The sequence below is a fragment of the Candida orthopsilosis genome, assembly GCF_000315875.1.
Source record: "Candida orthopsilosis Co 90-125, chromosome 3 draft sequence".
Classification (NCBI taxonomy): domain Eukaryota; kingdom Fungi; phylum Ascomycota; class Pichiomycetes; order Serinales; family Debaryomycetaceae; genus Lodderomyces; species Lodderomyces orthopsilosis.
Genome location: NC_018296.1, coordinates 52,685 through 73,979, shown reverse-complemented (window position 1 = coordinate 73,979; position 21,295 = coordinate 52,685). Strand labels below are relative to the sequence as shown.

Below are 21,295 nucleotides of genomic sequence, written 5' to 3'. Positions count from 1 at the left end.
TATACCATTGTATACTTTTGGGTCGGTCTAATCGTCCTATATATATATAACCATATACCCATATCCACCAATATACCTACATATTAGGATCACTTACCTCTTCTCATTATCAAATTAAACGCCAAATTTCACGTACGACTTTGCCTACATCATATTGCATAAATCACATAGCATATCGCATTAGATAACATAATAGCAACAACAACACGCCACCACATCACTCTACTTCGCTTTCATAATAAACCCTTGAGAACTACCCGTTTTGACAGTAGCATCGCTTCAATCTCCAATTGCGATACTTTATTTGCTAAGCGCCAAGACTCAGAACCCAAAACTATACATCCAACGAGGTTCCACCACTTTCATTTTGCATTTAAATATAGATAACCTCAAGAGCAAACCATTCCATTTTCGACTCTTTTGAACATCAACCTGGATTTGTTTTATGTCTCAACAACTTCAGTATCTAAACAACAGCAAAAACAGTATCACTACAGACAATATTTCCTTCAATAGATGAAATTCGGTAACAACCTACAACATCTATCGGTACCCGAATGGAAAAGCTACAATATTGACTACAACGACTTGAAATATAAAATCAAACAAATTACCAAAAAAGATACCAAAGATCTTTCCCTGTTGAAATCAGCCTTTATTGAGAATATCGATTATGTCAATTTGTTTATACAAACTAAATATGGTGAGCTAAGTCGAAAGTTTACATTTCTTGAATCAATATTTAACAATCTACTACATTTGAAAGATGAAATAAATGAGTACGACTCACTACGATCATTTCTTATCGAAATTGACGAACTTTTCTATCAAGCTATCGAGTTATCGATAATTTTGAAAAACTTGTCGAAATTTATCTTAATTCAAAAGATTGCCATAAAGAAGATTTTCAAGAAGTTCCTCAAATATTATCAATACAAGAGAATTGGAACCAAATTTGTCCTTGATTTGAAAGACAATCATTTAATCAACAACCCGCATTCCTTTGTCAACTTTGATTTAACTAAATTGACTTTAAAATTGACAAATTTGATCAATTTGATTAAATATGAACGGAAATTTGTTGAATGTTTTAATGGTGATTTGCATCGGAAAAACTCTTTGTTCTCCATAGCATCATCATTGAATACTACATCTGATTATCAAACTTCAATACTAGTTAACAACTACAACAACAATGCGTCGCAACCAATTCCTAATAAGAATGGTACTTTCGCAACTACCACCAACACCACAAATTCTTCGCCAAACACTGCCATCACTACTGCTACCAACACCACAGCAAACTATTATACCTCTAACCCACAACAAATTCCAACATCACCGGAAGCGCACTTCGATTTAACTGTACTCCTAAAACGTAATTTCCAATGTCATTGTCTTATACCGACTGAACTGACAAGTGACGCAATACTCAATTTCAATGTCTACTTGAACTTGAAATGTATTGAGGATAATCTTGTTTCAGTTATCTACTTGAATCAAGATTTGTTAAAAGATCCGGCTCTTATTTTATCAAGTGATACTAGTCAACTGTCAATAATAATGGCTCCAACTGGTGGATTAAGAAAATATTCATATTGCATCTTGCCCAATGAGATTGTCGAAGTTTTTTTATTGCATTTACAAGATAGGTCCAAAGAAGAGTACAAGAGTCACTTGTATGAATATTTCCAAGAGTCTAGTCAATTGACAAAAAAGACTATAAACTTTATCATTGCTAATGATTATTTGCCTGTGTCGAAAGCATTTTTTCAGCGATCAAGATTTAGAATTGACAAATCTAGTGGCGATATTATCGTCAATGGTGATAGTGGTATACTTGTTGATCAAACTGGGTCCTCCAGCCAACAACCTTCACAACCAGATGAAAATGATTACTACCTCACATTGGAAAGTAATATATCCACCACCAATAAACCAAAACACGTGAACACCGTTGCATTTCCCGCACATTATAATGATATGGATTGTTTCCCTCATAGTCACCTTGGTATATTTTCCAATGACTTGAACTTGTCAGAATTTGAATCGTCACTACTGACTGAAGTTGATTCTCAAACAGGTGTGTTACGAAACAAATATTCCCCATCATTTGCACGTCGCTTCCCCAAGAAATTACAAATGATTCTTCAAAATAATGCCGTATCATTGTACAAGGGGTTCAATTTTTATCAATATCAAATATCTTGTTATTATAATATTGTTCCTAATGGGGAATTCATAAATAATCATTATACAAACTTGCTCAATTTAAACTTATTGAAGGAATTTGAAAATATTGATGCTTGTAATCAGCAATTGAATCAAGAAGAGGGTTTAATCAAAGCTAAATCAGATGATATAATGAAACATAAAATGTCTATACAGAATCTTCAACAAGAAAATCAAGTGATTGAACAACAAGAACGGCATCAAAAGCAAGTAAAGCTAATGCAATCAAGGTTTCATCATCAACATCAGCAAGATAGTTTTGGTTCAAGTATATTTGAGAATGTAAGACGTAATTCTGGAAGTTTGTCACCAAATGATGTCAACTTGAGCGACGATGTTGTTGACCTTAATGAGCCTGATGCTGTTGATTTACAAAACAATCAAGTCACTAAATTCCTAACTTCAATTCTTAATCTAAAAGATAGATTTTTTCACAATGGGGAAGAACAAACAAAGTACAGAAAACATTACAAGCAACATTTCATCTATGAAAACCCTTACTACTTTCCCAAAGACGATGAAGATACCGATGAGCGTCACCATTTACTTGACCCATATACCAAGCTTCTTTCCTTGTACAACCACGAAGATATTAACAATTACTCAACTTACGATTCCATCAATGAAGAACCAATGTCTTATTTTCAACGTAATGAATATCATTTGAAATATGAATCCGATTATGACCAAACACTAACCTACATCTATTTCACATTAACTATAATTTCCCTTTTCTTGTGTGGTATTCAATTAGGTACTATTTACTCAATTTTCACCAATATTGATGATATTGAAGATTCAAAGTTTCTCATTAGAGATAATTTGGGAATTTTTATTGTGTTGGTGTTGGGGATGATTATTCTGGTGGGATTCAATTTGTTAGCGATCAATTTATTGTGGTTTAGGTACTCTTCACCAATCAAGTTTCATAAGTATGTTGTTGGTGGTGCATTAATCATTAATTTGATGGGATGTATTTGGAGTTGTGTATTGTTATTGCATTGTTTCTAAACAGACACTTTCATGATTGTATTTTTGCATGATTTTTTAATTTAGAGCTTTTGCTTCTCATTGAATAACTATGTCGTTTAATTCTACAAATATAGCATTTATGGATACTGGTGGGGTTGTAGATGGAGGAATGTATGTGTTATGAGGATATAGATGGTAAGGAATGCAAAAAAAAAGAATTCTCCCGGGGGCGAGTCGAACGCCCGATCCCAAGATTACAAAATCTGGTCATATTTACAGTCTTGTGCTTTAAACCAACTAAGCTACCAGGAGGAATTCACGCAAAAAATTGGCAACTGCTGAAGCAGAGATGTTGCATTTTTTATGAGCATGTTTGTGAATAGTTTTGCCATCATTTTTTGCAATCAAAGTTGACATTCTTCATGCCAAAGAAAAAATTTGGAGCCTGTGAAATTATTACAAACTATACCAGCTGATGATTGTAATTACAGGCTCAATGAAACATTGTGATGTATAATAGTTAAGTTGGGGCATTATCGAACTGTAGTTTGCACATTTTGGTAACAATTTGTTGCAAAAAGAATATATGTGATTCAAAACTATATGTTGTGCTAATACACCCATAATAACATTGATGATTCTTCTAAACAATATTACTAGTCAATTGCTACACTGCAAATTGAGTTAATGGTAGGGAAAATATATCCTGCGTATGTTTGACACACTGTGCTTGGTGGTATATAATTTTTGATGTCAATAATAACTTCTGTCCATGCATCCTCTATTTACATAGATTGGGCCTATGGTGGCATGCAAGTGTGAAGTGTAGGTCTCTCATACAGAACAATCAAATAGTACGAGGTTACAAAATGAATAAGTTTATTTTCCTAAAACTGACAAATATTTTTAGACGCCTACTAAGATATTGAGTAGTTTATTGCGTACTCTACATTTTTATTCGTTAATTAGCTATTACTTAGTAACTTCATTAATGATGATGTGAAAAAATAAGTTCGTCAATCATCAAAGAAGTTGAAAAGTGTATAGTCTAAGAATCGAATCACAGTGTTCCCTTTCTATGTTGATTTGATCACTCATAAGGCTGCCCCACAATTGTAACCTTGTTAGCAAATTGAGCTTTCTCTCGAGCTTAACAAAGCCCTACCTTAACAAGATATTTTACTAATAAATACAGACATGAAATACGTTGCAAATTCTTATTCGCGAAAACTTGAGATGGGGTCCAACTAGAGGCAACGATTTAACCCACAAATTCGCTATGTTTTCTGCTTGGTATCGTTCCAAGAAGTCCGCAAATATATGAGCAAAATGCTTAGTCAAGGGTTCGTTGTCTTTGAATATGACTGCTCTTGTGGAGGCAATAGTTTTGGGAGTATGGCAAAAACGTGCAAGTTGATCACGGGCATTGGCCTGGTGCTTATTTGACGGTTTTATTAAGATGCCTTCTCCAAATTGCTAATGATTCACATTATAAGTTGTATCCAAATTGTGATTTGTATTTTTAAGATGTTACTTTAATAGTTTTGTAATGACCCTTAAGAGTCTTAAAACTGAAGTCTTTCCTTTACATTACGATTCTCTTAAATTTAATTACTCGTTGTACTAAAATTATCATATTATTACAATTTCTACTTCATATTTCGTCTCTTGTTGATGAATGATAAACTATTGGTGTTGTTGTTGCTGTAGTATAAATCATTTTCAATCAACTTGTTATTCCCTTGATAGAAAATTTTGAAACAATACCCGAAATTAACGAGGATTGATTTAAATCCGTATTTGGCTGTTGAGACAATATGGACATTCGATTGTAGATGTAATGGGTAAGCAGTTTTTTTCCCATCGCTCAAAGAGATAATAAAACCTTCATATGATTCCCTTGTGGTGGAATTTGCCTTGGCGTTTCGTTGACGAAGTGAATTTAGCCCTTGATTTTCAAAAACTGAGGATGATATATTTGTCTTTGTCGATGATGATTTCTCTTGACAATGGACTTTCTCAAACCCTATAATCATATTCACATCACTGACCTGCCAACACTTTATATCTTCATACCAATACTGACTTTCACAAACTGCACTGAAACCAAGACATCTAATCTCTCGTGGATCTCTTTCAGCACGAAGGCAGATGCTATTTTTTGATCTTTGCAGGTCAATCTTAAACGTGTGAACAATTAAAATGCCCGAGTCATCTTCATACACCAATGACAATGAGGTTACTGACACACAACCACAGAATTTACAATGGGTTGGCTGTGAGTGGGCAACTTTAAATGTACCTGGTTTAAAATGTCCAATGTTGAATGTTTTCAATACAATACCTGTTTGAACATCTATCAAACTTGCTGTAAAGTCACAAACAGATACAACCATACCAATAAACTCAATGGGAATGATAACAGAAGTATTAAGTCTATGAGATTGCTTCATTGTAGTGGCTACGTACGTCCCACGAGAAAACACTTTGATGGGGAATTCTCGAAAAACAAAGTTGTTATTAACCACAATACCAATGATGAACTCCCCAGTGGTCTTTTGACAAATAATTTTATCATTGACCCTTGGTGTTTTAACTTTGGCAGCAGCAGAAAATGGTTCAAAGTTCTGCTCATGCAAAGAGCCATCATCGGCAGAGAAAACCAACACTGTACCATTGTTGAGTACTAGCACAAAATCTTCAGGAATGTGTTCATGTTTTACTGTTGCAGCTGGTTTGGTTCGAGCTGAAGGGGAAGGTGGAGTAACAAACGGCGTTGGCTGGGTAGTTGTTAGTATTGACGAGTCAGGGCAACGAATAATAGCGCTATGCGAATCGGTTGCTAGCGAGCTTGAGCTTCCACGTTTAGCCCTTAACAACTTTCTAGCCAAAAATCCTGGGACGGTTTTATGTCTAAAGAATGACTCCAACACTTTTGAGTTTCTGTTAATGCTGGGATGTTGTTGTGTCCATTTTAATTGGAAATTTTCATAACAGTAGATTGATTGCTTATTGAAACAGATCAAGATGATGTATACTCCATCATCACTGATGGCGATGTGGTTTACGGGCCACATATCTGTCACTAGAACATGTTTTTCGCTTGAGCTCGGTATCCACGCAGTGACTGTATGGTTCAATTCGAATGATACCACTATAGGACAGCTAGGGTTGGTTATCACATTTAGTATATCCGATGATTGGAGACTCCGTAGTTCAATTGAATTAAGTTTTTCCTTCTCGGGGCTAATGTGATTATTGCGATTAATGGAAGGGGATTTTAAATTGAGACAAATTAGTATGACGGATGCTATGAATACAATGGAAAGAAGTGCTTCCACGTAGAACAAATTGATAAAGGATTGGTCTAGGTGCATCATATTATGACCATCTCGTTATGTATAGGGTGCGGGGGTTATGAACTTGGAAGGAATGGGCTTTGAATCTTCGCAGTCTTCGTTCCTTTTTCAATTAATTTTTTTATTTTGTTTTGGTTGTTGTTGGTGCACAAAATTGGTCATATTAGATCTCACAGTTAATCGGAAATAAATTACAACATATTCCCACAGATTTAGCGCCAAATAATAAACCACAATAAAGCAAAAATACAGCACGAAATGAAGGATCAGAAAATGTATATTCTATAATCTATATATATCTACACTTTAATCATCGAAGTTATTAAATCCCGGGTTACAGGTTCTAACAACACCATCTTTCTCAGAAAGCTTGTTCAAAATTTCAAAGTCCTCTTTGCTTAATGTGAAGGTCTTGATGTTCGAGATGATTCTTGAATCAGTGACAGATTTTGGTAAAACAACAGTATCTCTTTGTACAGCCCATGAAACCAAGACTTGGGCTGGTTCAACACCATTCTTTTCGGCAATATCAGTAATCGTCTTGTTTTTGAATAATGGGGATTCACTAGATCCCAATGGTGAATAAGCTTCCAAAACAATATTCTTTGATTTCAAATAGTCGTATAATTCAGGTTGAGTCAACAATGGGTGAGCTTCAACCTGGTTAGCAGCTGGAACAACATCAACACCTTCAGCATTCAAAAGTTTTTCCAATTTCTTGACAGTAAAGTTTGAAACACCAATCGCCTTGACCTTTTTACCTTCTTTGTAAATCTTTTGCAAAGTTTTCCAAGTATCAACGAAGTCGTGATCTAAGTATGGCTTGTCGGTCTCTGGATCGGTTGAAACTGGCCAGTGGATCAAGTACAAATCAATATAGTCGAGACCCAATTTTTTCAAAGACTCATCTAAAGCAGCTTCGACATCCTTGTGTTTCTTGTTCCACAATTTAGTAGTGACAAATAATTCCTCTCTTGGGATTCCTGCTGCAGCAATTCCTCTACCTACTTCCTCCTCGTTTCCGTAGATAGCAGCAGTATCAATATGTCTGTAGCCATTTTTTAACGCAGTCAAGACAGAATTGTAAGCAGCATCTTTTTCACTTGCACGCCATGTACCCAAACCAACTGCTGGGATTTTAGCGCCGGTGTTTAAAGTGAATTGGGTTGTGTTAATTTTCAATTGGGCTGACATTTTCTGAAATTGATTTAGTGTATGTTGTATTGGAAAATGTGATTGTTGGGACAATTTGTTGGGAAAGGAATTCAGCGGCTATTTATATTGTTGCTAATTGTTTCGGGTATGTGACAAATCTGACAGCAAAAAAAGAAAAGACGAATTTGACGCCACACGTTGAATCGGAGAGATTGTGTATAAACGGTACTCCGAGTGGCAGTTAGTAATTATTATTCGGAATATTACACGAAAAGGGGATTCACCCGCACTATATAAAGGCTGCTCGCGAAACTGAAACAATAAAATGACATCATAATGCGTAGTCACCCTTGGCAACAGTGAGAATAACGCGTACGGTAAAGTCATATCAAACAAATTGTACACCCTTATTCACCCCCTTACAATGGCAACAAAAGGGCGTAATTTTAGCCGGATCAAAGTGTGAATGCGGATCCACTGATGAAGACAAAGCAAAAGCCCTAGAGTATTACAAAACTTATTCCGGTGTTATTTTAAGTGAAGCAGGTTGTCTATGAAGTAGCTGAATCAACAGTATCAGATTTTCAGAACGAAAGCAGATCGAGTTGAGAAACCCACAAAAAGTGTTAAGTGCTGGGTGAGAACCAAGAGCAGATGGTCAAGCAACATATAGAGAAAATGTATGCGATGCGCGAGGAATTTAGCATTGTTGATTTCAAGGAGTTAGTTGCGGATATTTTGAGTTATACAGACAAGAATATTAATATCAGTTCGCGTTGGCACCAGAAGTTTTTGAATCGCCACGCTGAGCTGTTTAGTACTCTCTGCACTTCTGAACATCTGAAGACGGCGAAGGTTATAGCCGGGGAAATACACAACGCCGAATAAGTAAATATGTGGTGTTTGGATGAAATTGGGGTCCAGTAAAATCAACTGAAACGAATGAATGGCATATTATTGCAGGAAATGTCATGTCTAGGACGTGATCCCATGAGACAAATGTTCATCACCATTGAAGCAATATCTGCCACGAATAAAAGACTATAGTTCTATCAACCAACAAAGTGAATGGAAATCCAACCTATGACCTTATCTATAACAAATCGAGTTCGGGATGGATACTGCTGTCGGTGTTTGAAACCTAAGTGAGACGAGTGTTCTTGTTTGTAACAGAACCACAGGATCCACGAGAGCATCAAATTTTAATTTTAGATAACCAGCCTACTCACCATCTGTGCATGATCCGAACACTAATGTGTATGCACAATGTCCATTTTTGCTTCTTACAAGCTCGTTTAGCTCATCTGCTATAGTCGTCGGATCTATCTGTCTTTAAATATGTTGAAGGTTCGTATTAAAAGAAGTTTAGAGATTTTGTCCTTGATGAAGCAACTGACCTCATTCCAAGTGTTATTTTTGTCGATTTTTGGTCAAGAGCGAGGGAAGAAAGAATGACTGAAATTCACATTTGCAGCGGACTTCGTAAAGCAGGGATTGAACCACTCGATAGTTATACGGTTTTGGACAGTTCAGAGTTTGTAGAACATTTTGCCGAAGAAACTGAAGCTAGTGACGAAACAATGCATGCGGAACACTTGCAGGAGGAAATTGATTGTCCCAATATGTGTTCTGCTGAACAACAAGACGTTAATTTTCTGAAGAGAAAAGCTGCTGGGCAGCAGCAAGAACTCCATTATCAACTTACCGAAAATGTGATACTATAGAAGGAAAATAAACTATTGCGCCAACGCCTTAGCAAGTACGAACACTCCTCACTGTAAAAAGGCAAGGGAAAATCGAAGGTTTGTTCGTTCAGAGAGTCAAAAGCCAACTTGCAACAAAAAAGGCAAAAGACAGATAAGAAAGCCATTACTTTATGGGATCACGCTGGGACAGGAAACATTTTGTTAGTATTTAAAAGAAGCAGCTAAGAGCTAGTCAAGAATACAATAAAGAGAGTTTATGTGTAATTTTGTAATTATAGTAGATTTGTAAGAGTACAAATCACTATAAAACAGTGCCACAATTGTCTGAAATTGAAAGATCTTAAGACAAATTAAACCTTCGGTACCTTTAATATCTTGTTTCCTGCTCTCCTCTTAAACGTCGATTCTCTCCACCCAATGCGCTAAATATTGTCGTGTGAATGTCGCGAATAAATTTGATGAAAAAAAAAAAACTGAACTTCAGCTGCCAACGATTCGTTTCAATTCAATCAGTTGCAAACATGGAATCGGTCCTTAATACTACTTTGGGTGCACGTTTGAGTGCTTACTTAGTCACAGCTGATGATTTCAAGAGACATAGAATTAGAGTCAATAAAAGAATTCTTAAACTACGTCGTGATTTAAACTTGGTCACTAAGGATACCAAGAATTACAGCGCAAAGGAACAAACATCAAAGATTACACCACAACAATACGATGAAAACAAGGACTATGGATTGATCGAGTTACTTTTAGCTGAGAGAGATATGTTGTATGCTCACGAAATTAAAGCTAAATTGGACATTAACAGTGAAAAGTCGTCATCATACACTACTTTGTTGAAAACCAAGATGAAAAGGGCATTATTCCACGTTGATAACTTGATAAAATTGACTGCAGGTGAAACCAATGATAAGATCAAAATCGAGGTATGCATCTACGCGGCATTGGTGGCTGGTCAATTATCGATAACGAGGAAACAATGGTTAAATGCGTTGAATGCCTTTTCAATAGCAAAATGCAGTTTGGATTACTTGAACTCACAGGATAGCGATAAGGAATCATTTAGCAAGACATTGTGTAATGAACTACTTGAGAACACAGTTGATCCTTCTTTGAACTTGGCAGCATCGCAATTGGATGACGTTCCTTCAACCGATTTGAAAACATTATCAAGAAAGTATTGTCATGAAAATTCATTCCCTGAAATTTCACCTGTACTCAACTTGATTGATCCACTGTTTACCAAAGATATCTCGTCGTCGGTAAAGTTGCAAAAAGAAGTAGATTGGAGAGGTCACGTTGCTACAATTTACAATGATGAGCTTGCTTATAAGATTCAAGAGTTGACAAATAACAAGGAATGGCTGAAATACAATGATGCCAATCAATTTGATCACATCATTGCATCCTGGATCAATATTTTAGAATTGCACAAAGAGGATTCTCAAAAGTACCAGGATGACGATGACATGGAAAAGGTTCAAGATAGGGCAATCTTATTAACATATATAAACTACAACTTATTGTTTACAAAGCTCAAAAGAGACTTGTTGTTAGCAGGTCAATTAGTAGCTCATAAGACTGTCGAAGATAACAAGGACATCATTAGGATCTACTTGGGCATAATTAAACTTGTTGAAGAGCTAAAAGAGCTTCCTGGTGTTTATAATGATGAAGATTTATATCATTCACTAGAAAACTTGGAAAAGTTTTATGAAAGCCAAAAGAATGTTGTCATTGCCGAGTCATATCAATTCAATAATAGATTTGCCGAGAGTTTAAAGATCTACAACTTTGTCAATCAGCAATTGCAGGTGTCTCATGACTATTATAAAGTTGAATTCCCATTCGATGTTAGTACCAACACTGAGGTTGCCCTTTTCAAGGTGCATTTGGAAAAGAAAGTTTTGCAAGCACAAGTAAGTGCCCAATTCGAGCAAGGCAAAAGAGCAGCTTGTTCGAAATACACATTCGAAGACATGAAAAAATTTCCAATTGGCTTAGAGGTGATCAATTTTGACAAGATTGAGCCAGTGATGTGCAAACCAGTCTTGTTTGATATTGCTTTCAATTATATATCACCTACTACAGATTCTGCACAATCTGGTCCAGCGCCAACTCCAACAAGTGAAACAAACGCCGAAGAAACAAAGAAGCGTGGATTCTTTGGAATTTTTGGCGGACGTAAGTAGATGTAACCGTCGTATAATGTGTAATCAATAGTAACGAATCACTAGAGTGGAAGTCAATTTGATGAGTTGTCCTGAAGCGTGTCCGAGAAATCATAAACTGAAAAATTCCACACCAAATCAACTTTGCTCACCACAACACTTATGAAGAAGGAAGGGCTGGCATTGTTATTAGCGATATGTGTCTTGGGCCTATATAGCACATTCCTCACATGGTCGATCTTACAAGAACGTATCAACACTACGCCATATGGCGATAATGAATATTTCCGAGCACCGTTAATAATAAACATTGTTCAAGCGTTTCTTGCGTCCATAGTTGGATTGATTTACACGGCGTTAACAACAAAGTCCTCACCATTTGATGTTTTCACACATAATGGGACACAGGGATGGCAGGCGTTTAAGTCATTAGTATTAATATCAATTTGTTCAAGTGTTGCCTCGCCAGTTGGGTACAAGTCTTTAGCCCATTTGGATTATTTGGCCTACTTGTTGGCAAAATCATGTAAATTAATTCCGGTTATGTTTGTCCACTTCACATTATACAAGACTAGATTCCCGTTGTTCAAATATGTTGTTGCACTGTTGGTGACTTTGGGAGTGACGATATTCACTTTAGCCCATTCAAAAGAAAGCAAAAAAGTTAATGATGGGAATACAGCTTTAGGATTAGCTTATTTGATTGGAAGTATGTTGCTTGATGGGTTGACTAATTCTACGCAAGACCAGTTGTTTAAAATCCCGTTAGAGAAGAAGTTTACGGGAGCTAAGTTGATGTGTATTTTGAACTTATTTATATTTGTGCTTACTGCGGGATACATTGTTCTATTCCAAAGGTTGCAGATAAGCAATACTTACCAATTCATTCAAAAATATCCCCAATTGATTTACGATATTGTCGTATTTGCCGGTTGTGGTGCCATTGGACAAGTGTTTATATTCATCATCTTAGAACGTTTTGACTCAATTGTATTGATAACTGCAACGGTAACGAGAAAAATGTTGAGTATGATGTTGAGTGTTGTCTTATTTGGTCATCATTTGAATATCAATCAATGGATTGGTGTTGTGTTAGTCTTTGGAGGAATAGGATTTGAAGCTTTTGCCAAGTTCCAACAAAAGAGAAAGCCCAAAAGTGATTAGATAGAGGAAAGTGTATATATGTACTAATAAAATTGACCCAAGTTCTGTTATTTTTTAGTCTTCCGTCTATTTACATAGCCTATACTTCAGCGTACAAGTCATCGTACTGTTGCGCCAAACTCTAAAAAACATCCATTCTTTCTTTCCCCCCTCTATTTCCCCCCCCATCACTGTATAATACCATCCAAGTATTCTTCAATCTTCTTTTTTATGTTTTCCTTCACTTCCAGCGGTATCGATTCTTCAGCTTTCGGCCCAACATAAGCATACAAATCACTCAAGTTCTTCGTCTCCAACTTTTTTTTATCACCACCTTCATTTAGCCTGTCATTAGCAATTTGCGCTACTTTGTCGTACCATCCACTTTCGTATAATTGTAGCTTGAGTTGCTTATTGATAAGATCATAGTTTCCTGAGGCAACCAAATGTTCTTGAATTTTCGATTTGATTTGATCTAGCTCATCTTGTTGGGTCATTTTTTGATTTACAGTTGAAACTGGTGTCGATAATGAAGCAATATGGAGACTTCTGTAGCTTGTGACAGCTCGATCTTTGCTATTCAGTCAGTCGTGTTGTCGCCTTAGACTGAGAACTGGCGTTACAATGCGCTTTGATTGTTTGGAATTCTCACTCAGTACATTGATTTGTTCTTTTGCAATTTTTAAAGCAACTAAATATTCCCCCAACTTTATGCTTAGACGAATACTTACACGAGCAATGTCAACAAAAGCTTCTCCATATAAGGCAAGAGTAACTGCAATTGAACCCTTGCAACAAGGCAAATGGATCCAGACCAGGAAGATAGAGTATAATGATCCCAACGGAAATCCCAAACAATGGGAAATGGCCGTGAGAACTACTAGATCTGATACAACTAACGTTGATGCAGTTTCGATAGTCTCTGTTCTTCACCATGAAAACAAAGCCAAAGAATTGGTATTGGTGAAGCAATTTCGTCCACCTTGTGAAAAAGTATTGATCGAAATGCCTGCTGGATTGGTGGATCCTAAGGAGTCAATAGAAACCACAGCTGTTAGAGAACTACTTGAAGAAACTGGCTACCATGGTACATTCCGCAAACAGTCACTGATCATGTTCAGTGATCCGGGTCTAACCAATGCGAACATGGTTTTGGCTCATGTTGATGTTGATTTGAAAGATCCTAAAAATCAAAACCCAATACCACAATTGGAAGAAAATGAGTTTATAGAAACATTCACTTTACCATTGGATAACTTGTTGGAAGAAATGGAGAAAATCTGTGAAAAGGAAGGGTGCTCTGTCGATGCAAGGTTGTACCACTTTGCCAAGGGTATAGAATTGGCAAAGGGTTTCGAATTGTGATGGTATCCGCAAACTCAATAAGGTAGACTAACTAAATGTAGCCCATTCCACTAGATATTGTATTCAACCACTGTAGGCTTAGATTATTTTCACTATTGGACCCTTTCTTTGTGGTCCTCACTGACACAAACAGAATCCCAACAAAATTTCATGCTCACTCCGAATAAATATTGTACTGCCCCAGATTTCAACAAAGTAACCTCCCACCCCATGACAAGTATAGACCCCTCCGACACTGCAGGAATACCCGACACTTGCTGTTTCTGCCTAGGAACTGACATTGACATCCCGTCATTTGGAACGATTCAAGATGCACAAGATATGCTAAAACCATGTTCCACATGTTCATTAGTTTGCCATCGAAGATGTTTATTGGATTGGCTCGAAACCATCCCTCCTGATAAATTGCGTGTCATACACGCCAGTGCAAACCCCGCAAATGTCTCGCTATTAACGAGGATGAACCGAGAACATGCTGGTGATATTGGTATAGGACAAGCGCAAACTGCAAACACAACAATCAGAATCGATATAACAGCACTGGCACTTGAGAGTTGGTTCAATAATATAACCAATTTTGCAACCAATGATAACGAAACAGATGAGGATAGTGAAAACGACTCATTTGTTGCAGATGATGAACAAGATTTATCTCATGAGCATATGGTGCACAGGAGTGGTAGAGGCAGTCATAGTGAGAATTCTTCAACGAACACTAGTGAGTCGATAGTGTACATTTTAGCTCCATGTCCACAATGTAAGAAATGGATAATGTTTTCCATGAAGAGATCTTTGCTACTTACGATACACTCGACTTTGAAATCAGCTGTTACGAGACTAGTGAGATATGGTACTATATTCCTTGGAATTACATCTGCACTCACAGGTATAGTATCAATGGGATACATTGGATTAACAAGTGTTGGTTTGAAAATGATGGATAATATTATTCCTGCTCCTTTGTTGATACGTTTATTGACACGCAAATCACTACTCAAGTCACAAAGCACATATTCTTCGTTATCGAGGATATTATTCGGCAACTCTGCATCTTATGCTGTTGATAATTTAGAGCAAGCTTTGGTTCAAGGGTTGATTGATCCGTTAAAGTTTTCACGTATTCCTGTGTTGCCATTGGTAATGTACCGAGCAAGATCATCATCCATTTTCAAGTTAATCTTTGGTCGTCGTGATGAAGAGTTTCCTAGTGCATTAATAACTGAGTTTATGATTAGTGCTTACATTTCCTCAATTGGCGACCATTCCCTCGTTCGTGCTATTTACAGAAACGTCAAATCCGATTTCATTAATGGGCTTCAACACGGATTGAATTTCACGGTCAATCCTTTAAGAGATATTGATCTCCTTTCTACAAACAATATAATATCAATGTTGGCACCATTGCGTTGGACTTATGATCTTGCGTATCGCCTTTCATTCAATCGTGCTTATTTCAATCTCACTATGGAATCAAGACCTAGAGCAATAGCAAATAGTCTAAGCGAAGCTGAAATTGATCAATTAGAAAATTTGAATAATCAGTTGAATGATTTCACCACCGAACATCGCAAAATTTATCACAATATTGACAAACGTATTGAAGCAAGCACATCCTCAAACATCCCCGTACTTTCAACATTGGTCAAGTTTGCTCATAAACAGGTTTTGTACTTGCATGCTTTACGCAAATCATGGCTTAAATACATCAAGTTGAAATTGATTTCAAATGTCAAATTCACGTGGGCATGTCTTCGATTTGACTACTCTACACCATTAGCTTCAAATGGAGCCATTATAAAAAGCCTAACAACAATATTTTGGCCATACCTTGCATCGAAACTAGGTTTGTTTATTGCTCCTTTATTGAGCAAGCACTTTATCGTTTATGATAAATTACATGTTGACAAAAAGATACTCATTGCTAATATTGTCGGGTTGGTTCTTGTAGCAATTGGGAAAGAAATTCCACTGCTTTATATGGCCAAGAAAAAAGTTCAACAAATGTCAAAAATTGTACTGGTTGATTCAAAAGATCTTGGCTTTTTCAAAAGCTTAACTGCGAGTCTTTTACGAGAGGGGAGAAACGATGATAATTACGACGACGATGAGGGTACGTTAGGTGAAGCGGGGAATGCATTACTTAATGATCTTGCTAATTTGCCTGGTACTTTCCCTCAATAAGGTCGACAGCTACGAATTTTCAGTTAGTATTATAAAATTACATATCTTTATATTGATACAAAATTGTAAATGACTGTAAAAGTAAATTAAACAGAGTTCAAGAGTTGTCTATCTCAATGTGAAAATGTCTCTCTACTCATCGTCATAATTCTCATCTTCTTCAACTTGTCTCATTGGGGGTTCAGGATTTTCCTCCTTCTTGGTTTCAGAGGCTGCATTTCCATTGTCTTCATCCTCAGGCTTGTCTTCTTTCACTTGAGAATATTCCTTTTTTGTAGCCACAGAAGCAGCAGGCACGAGATTTTCATTTTTCTTTTCATCATCGTCCACCTTCTTTTCCACACCAATGTCTTCGGATTTCTTACGTTCTTCTTCATGCTTTTCTTCCCTTGCTGAGGTTTCACCAGTATGATGGTGATCTTGTACAACTGGTTTACCATCGCCATCACGATCTTTCTTGTCTTTATTTCCAGCAGGTATAGCTCCTGATACAACTTCATCAGGATCATTTGGGTTGATCTCCTCTCGCTTCTCTTCTTTTTCGGTCACATTACTTGAAAAACGAGGTACTAATGAAACTTTAGTAGGTACTGGTGGGACTTCAGCAGATGAAGGAGTTCCTGGATTTGGTTGTTGAGTTGCAGCTCCAGTAGTTTCAATACCTGAGCTGGGAGAAATTTTGGCCTCTTCTTGTATAGGTGTTGGTGATTCTTCGTTTTTGCTTTGTTGTTCAGTCTCGGGAGAAGAAGTAGATGCCTTTTGATCGTCAACATCTTTCTTTTTCAAAACCTTTTCTGAATCGTCCTTGTCATCTAAGTCGTGTTTCCCATTATTTTGGGGAGAACCAGCTTTGCTCTTATCTGGAGAGGCATCAGCGACTGTGCCTGGAGATTGCAGAAGAGATTCAGCTTGTACTGGTTGCGGTTCAGGCTTACTTTCCGTTACATCCAGTGCTTGAGTTTGTTGAGCAGGCCCTTTTGGTGCTTCATCCTCCTGTTTTTCTTGCTTTGTAACCGCTGCTGGCTCTTCAGGACGTGGAGTTGGAACAGGGGTCTCTTGTTGCACTGAAGGCGCTGAAGCTTCAGTTTTCATAACCTGAGGAGAATTTGTCAGTTCCAGTTTTAACTCTTCAGCATTTGAAGTTCTCTTGGCTCCAGTAGGCTTGGATTCCAATGCTGGCTTTGTATCAATGTTTACAACACTAGATGGATTCGTGTTATTCAAAGCAGGCAACGCCGGGCTCGGTTGAGATGGCTCACTGTGATTTACCCGGATAGGTGGTTGAGGTTGGTAAGGAGCTTGCCGCCCGAACTGAGATTGAGGGGCAGCTTGTTGTTGAGGGATTGGAATTTGTTGTTGAGGTGCCTGTTGTTGTTGTTGCTGCGGTTGGTTTGGGTTCGAACTTTGATACTGGGAAAGACCTGCCGCAGTCCCTGGCTGTCCTTGTTGGTACTGAGGTAATTGCTGGTGTGGTGGGGGTGCTGGCAATTGAGACCCTGGTTGATTTGATGCTGCCAATTGAGGAGGAGCTGGGCCCTCATTGTTAGGTTGGGGTGGTACTTGTTGGGAGAACTGGTGTTGTGGTGGTGCTGGTTGTTGTTGTTGTTGTTGTTGTTGTTGTTGTTGGTGCTGTTGTTGTTGTTGTTGTTGGTGCTGTTGTTGTTGTTGTTGGTGCTGTTGTGGCTGACCAAAAGGTTGTCCTGGTGTTTGGCCACTTTGCAATTGCTGACCTGGTTGTCCTGGCAGTCCCTGTTGGCCAGGTTGTTGATTACTTTCCAAAACCATTCCTTGAGGCAATCTTGGTTGTTGAATAGATGGTGGTGGTTGAGGTGCATGAGTATTTCCTTCTTGTTGATATTTAATCAATTGATCTAGTCTTGCCTTTATATGAGGATTTCCTGGATCTAACCTCTCTGCTTGTCTATAAGCATCTAATGCGTCACTGATTTGATTGTTACAAGTTTCATACAAAGTTCCCAAATCATACCACACTTCACTGATATAAGGGTTTAGTCTAATGGCTCTGGTGTAAGCATCTAATGCATCACGATATTGACTAATTTGATAGTATAAAACACCAATAGAGCACCAGAAAGTTGGATTTCTAGAGTCACGATTAACAGCTTGTTGAAATGCTTCGTATGCGGCATTGAAATCGCCTCTAATCATGTGAACTCTTCCCAAGTAATACCAAGAATGAGCATCACTAGGATCAATTTCCAACGATTGGGTCAAATACTTTAATGCAATATTCAAATCCTGTTGGAATGGTTCGTGTCGATGAGACCCATTGCTTTGCCCTGGTGTTGGTGGATTCAGTTCAGCTTGAGAATAAAGACAACCCAATTGTTGTAAAACTTTTGCATGTTGAGGATTAACTTGTAGTACTTTTTCATAAGCTTCCTTGGCACCATTCCAATCCTTTTGTTGTTCCAAGACTGATCCAATTTGAAACCACACATCAGGTTGAGTCAATGGTGGTGGAGGATTATTCAAAATATATTGAAAACATTCCAATGCTGGTTGTAATTTACCTTGATGTTTATAAATAATACCCAAACGGAAATAAATTTCAGTAGCTTTTTCGAAATTTGGATCCAATTCCAATACACGAACAAATGCTTCTTCAGCATACTCCAAAGATCCATATCGATCATAAAGAATACCAATACCATGCCATAATTTCGGTACATTAGGGTTTTCCAAATAATACAATGCACGTTGATAAGCAGCATAGGCTCTTTGCAAATCATCCAACATTAAATAACAATGTCCTAATAAACCCCAAGTTTCACCATTTTCGGGGTTGTAATTAAGTGCTTGTTCATACAATTCTGCCGCTTTGAAAAACACATCTTTTGAACGGTATACATTGGCGAGTTTAGTTAAAATTTCAGGGTTGTTTGGAGAATGTCTCAATGCAGAGTCATAAGCAGATAATGCACGATCAAAATCGCCCAAACTTTCAGCTAAGGACCCAATTGCCAACCAGGTGGATGCAGTAGTTTCACTGAGAGCATTTGCAGTGGGGTTACCCTGAGCAGATTGCTGAGCTTGAGCTTGGGCTTGGGCTTGGGCTTGGGCTTGGGCTTGGGCTTGCGCCTGGGCCTGTACTTGAGCTTGAGCTTGGGCCTGAGCTTGGGCCTGAGCTTGAGCTGCCGCTTGCTGGTTGGCAGTGGCTTGAGCCGCAGCGACAATCATTCCTGGCCCAGTAGCATGGGGTTGTTGTTGTTGATATTGGTGTTGCTGTGGAGGGGGTGGGGCACCTGTATTCGATTGTGGATGTACACCTCCGTTCAAAGTCGGTGGAGGTGGCTGTTTATTTCCGACAACAATGGAATGTGATGGATTGTACATCGTATGCTAACAAACAGTGTAAGAAGCTACTCAATCAGTTGAAAGGTATACAAAGTGGGTCTAATCCAAATGAATGTGTTAGTTGGTTAGGATGTATTGAACAGTGCTTGTTGTTAAGAATCCTCGGGCTTGTTGACTGTTGTTTTTTTTATTGTCTGTAGTGGGAACAGAAAATATCAATGGGGCAAGTTTATTATTTATGCTGTACAACTGGAACAAACTTAGTAGCTGTGACCTCTTGGAAGGATATATATCTTGACAGTTTATATATATATATATATGTTACAACAGTGATTACCTCTCAGCAAAGTTGTTCTCTATGGAGTGCCGTTGGTGGGTTTCAAAATACTGAATAATTTTTTTTCCTTCCTTTCCTCTTTTTCTTTTTCTGTTTGTCTGTCGTTTATTTTTGGTTTTTGGTGTTTTGGTGTTGATTTTATTTTAAAAAATAAAAAATAAAAAATCTTTATTTTATTTCAAACACAAAACATGTCAGCCACAAAAAGTTATTGTTTAATTTCACTTACGACATTTGACTTTACTCTAATACAGTTCCAATACTTACAGTCTGCCAGCCAATCAGACAACCAGCCAACCAAATACAAAGATAATAGAGAATAAAACGAGTGTACAATATGGACCATACTCTTCTAGCACTGTAGATACACAACACCATTTGATTGTGACCTTGAGAACATAAGGGCCTCAGTATTCTCTTGTAATTTTTGACAAAGCTTGACAGCTTATTCACCAAACCTACAACTCTATCACCACATATACGTCTCTTTTCGATCCTCCAAAGAGTTCTCCAACACTTAGTGTATGTTGAAAGATGAACTACAGTTTGTACTTTTACAAAATTTTGCTCATGTTGGTTGAATAGTGGGGGTGTATTAACAATATATTGTCACATGAATTAATTACGTAACAACTGACAAATTGAAGAGTTAATATATTATGTAATTCCACCTTAAACCGTTTTTAATTGAAATGCGGGTGTATAAAAGAAAGGAAAAGAAATTTTAAAGACAGTGTGTTCTTTTCCTTTCTTTTTTCTTTGTTATGGAAGATCTGAATTGTCCATTTATACACTACAATGCTTTTTACACCCCTTACCACACAATTTTAATTAGTTAGATTGGTGTCCAAAGGAAATTACATGAAGAAAATGCTTACCCATCACCCTCTGTAGTGCTCTCTCCAGAGTTCCCCTATAATTGTAACTATGACCCGCTGCAAGCTTGTACTTACCCATTTGACTTATTCAAGTTGCACCCCCTTTTTCACTAACTAAAGAAAAATTTAACATTCAATCTAAAAAAGATTTCACAGATTTTTTTCTCTTTTCTAACTAGGGGTGTAAACTTTTGGTTGAATCGTTTCAAAAGTTTACACCCCCTGTTCTGTGTCTCGTTTAAATTTAGCCACGCAATCTTTGTTTCTAACTCCCTTGAAACTCCACTTGAATTTGCAACAGTGGAAGATTGAGCTAAACGGCTGAAGAGACTATAGTATATGGCTCTGTTCTCAATTACTATACATCTACTTTTGATTGGACAACCTTACTCTTTTTTTTATTTATGACGTAGCCATTCCAAATTTTCCTAAACTCCGACCAAACGTACACCAAACGCACATTTCTAACTCCGAA

The 21,295-nt window shown here is 37.4% G+C and overlaps 9 protein-coding genes and 1 non-coding gene across 10 annotated transcripts; 5 read left to right on the top strand and 5 right to left on the bottom strand. All coding sequences in view use genetic code 12, as the record gives it.

The window, feature by feature from the left end:
* Positions 1-516: 516 nt before the first annotated feature.
* Positions 517-3,243, top strand: CORT_0C00420 (hypothetical protein; the record flags this gene model as incomplete). Its single annotated transcript, XM_003868277.1, has 1 exon — positions 517-3,243. The coding sequence occupies one exon, from the start codon at positions 517-519 to the stop codon at positions 3,241-3,243; it is 2,727 nt and encodes a 908-aa protein (XP_003868325.1).
* A 180-nt stretch (positions 3,244-3,423) lies between these two features.
* Positions 3,424-3,516, bottom strand: CORT_0_Tyr(GTA)_35. The gene has a single exon. It is a non-coding gene (tRNA).
* A 1,337-nt stretch (positions 3,517-4,853) lies between these two features.
* CORT_0C00410 (hypothetical protein) lies at positions 4,854-6,584 on the bottom strand (the record flags this gene model as incomplete). Its single annotated transcript, XM_003868276.1, has 1 exon — positions 4,854-6,584. The coding sequence occupies one exon, from the start codon at positions 6,582-6,584 to the stop codon at positions 4,854-4,856; it is 1,731 nt and encodes a 576-aa protein (XP_003868324.1).
* Positions 6,585-6,869: 285 nt separating this feature from the next.
* CORT_0C00400 (Gcy1 possible aldo/keto reductase) lies at positions 6,870-7,757 on the bottom strand (the record flags this gene model as incomplete). Its single annotated transcript, XM_003868275.1, has 1 exon — positions 6,870-7,757. One exon carries the CDS (start codon positions 7,755-7,757, stop codon positions 6,870-6,872), a length of 888 nt encoding a protein of 295 aa, XP_003868323.1.
* A 2,107-nt stretch (positions 7,758-9,864) lies between these two features.
* On the top strand, positions 9,865-11,619 carry CORT_0C00390 (Srp68 protein; the record flags this gene model as incomplete). The annotated part of the gene is made up of 1 exon (XM_003868274.1): positions 9,865-11,619. One exon carries the CDS (start codon positions 9,865-9,867, stop codon positions 11,617-11,619), a length of 1,755 nt encoding a protein of 584 aa, XP_003868322.1.
* A 141-nt stretch (positions 11,620-11,760) lies between these two features.
* CORT_0C00380 (Hut1 protein) lies at positions 11,761-12,762 on the top strand (the record flags this gene model as incomplete). The annotated part of the gene is made up of 1 exon (XM_003868273.1): positions 11,761-12,762. The coding sequence occupies one exon, from the start codon at positions 11,761-11,763 to the stop codon at positions 12,760-12,762; it is 1,002 nt and encodes a 333-aa protein (XP_003868321.1).
* Positions 12,763-12,929: 167 nt separating this feature from the next.
* On the bottom strand, positions 12,930-13,238 carry CORT_0C00370 (hypothetical protein; the record flags this gene model as incomplete). The annotated part of the gene is made up of 1 exon (XM_003868272.1): positions 12,930-13,238. The coding sequence occupies one exon, from the start codon at positions 13,236-13,238 to the stop codon at positions 12,930-12,932; it is 309 nt and encodes a 102-aa protein (XP_003868320.1).
* Positions 13,239-13,365: 127 nt separating this feature from the next.
* On the top strand, positions 13,366-14,106 carry CORT_0C00360 (Ysa1 protein; the record flags this gene model as incomplete). Its single annotated transcript, XM_003868271.1, has 1 exon — positions 13,366-14,106. The coding sequence occupies one exon, from the start codon at positions 13,366-13,368 to the stop codon at positions 14,104-14,106; it is 741 nt and encodes a 246-aa protein (XP_003868319.1).
* Positions 14,107-14,256: 150 nt separating this feature from the next.
* CORT_0C00350 (hypothetical protein) lies at positions 14,257-16,287 on the top strand (the record flags this gene model as incomplete). The annotated part of the gene is made up of 1 exon (XM_003868270.1): positions 14,257-16,287. One exon carries the CDS (start codon positions 14,257-14,259, stop codon positions 16,285-16,287), a length of 2,031 nt encoding a protein of 676 aa, XP_003868318.1.
* A 132-nt stretch (positions 16,288-16,419) lies between these two features.
* On the bottom strand, positions 16,420-19,644 carry CORT_0C00340 (Ssn6 protein; the record flags this gene model as incomplete). The annotated part of the gene is made up of 1 exon (XM_003868269.1): positions 16,420-19,644. One exon carries the CDS (start codon positions 19,642-19,644, stop codon positions 16,420-16,422), a length of 3,225 nt encoding a protein of 1,074 aa, XP_003868317.1.
* Between the last annotated feature and the right edge of the window lie 1,651 nt (positions 19,645-21,295).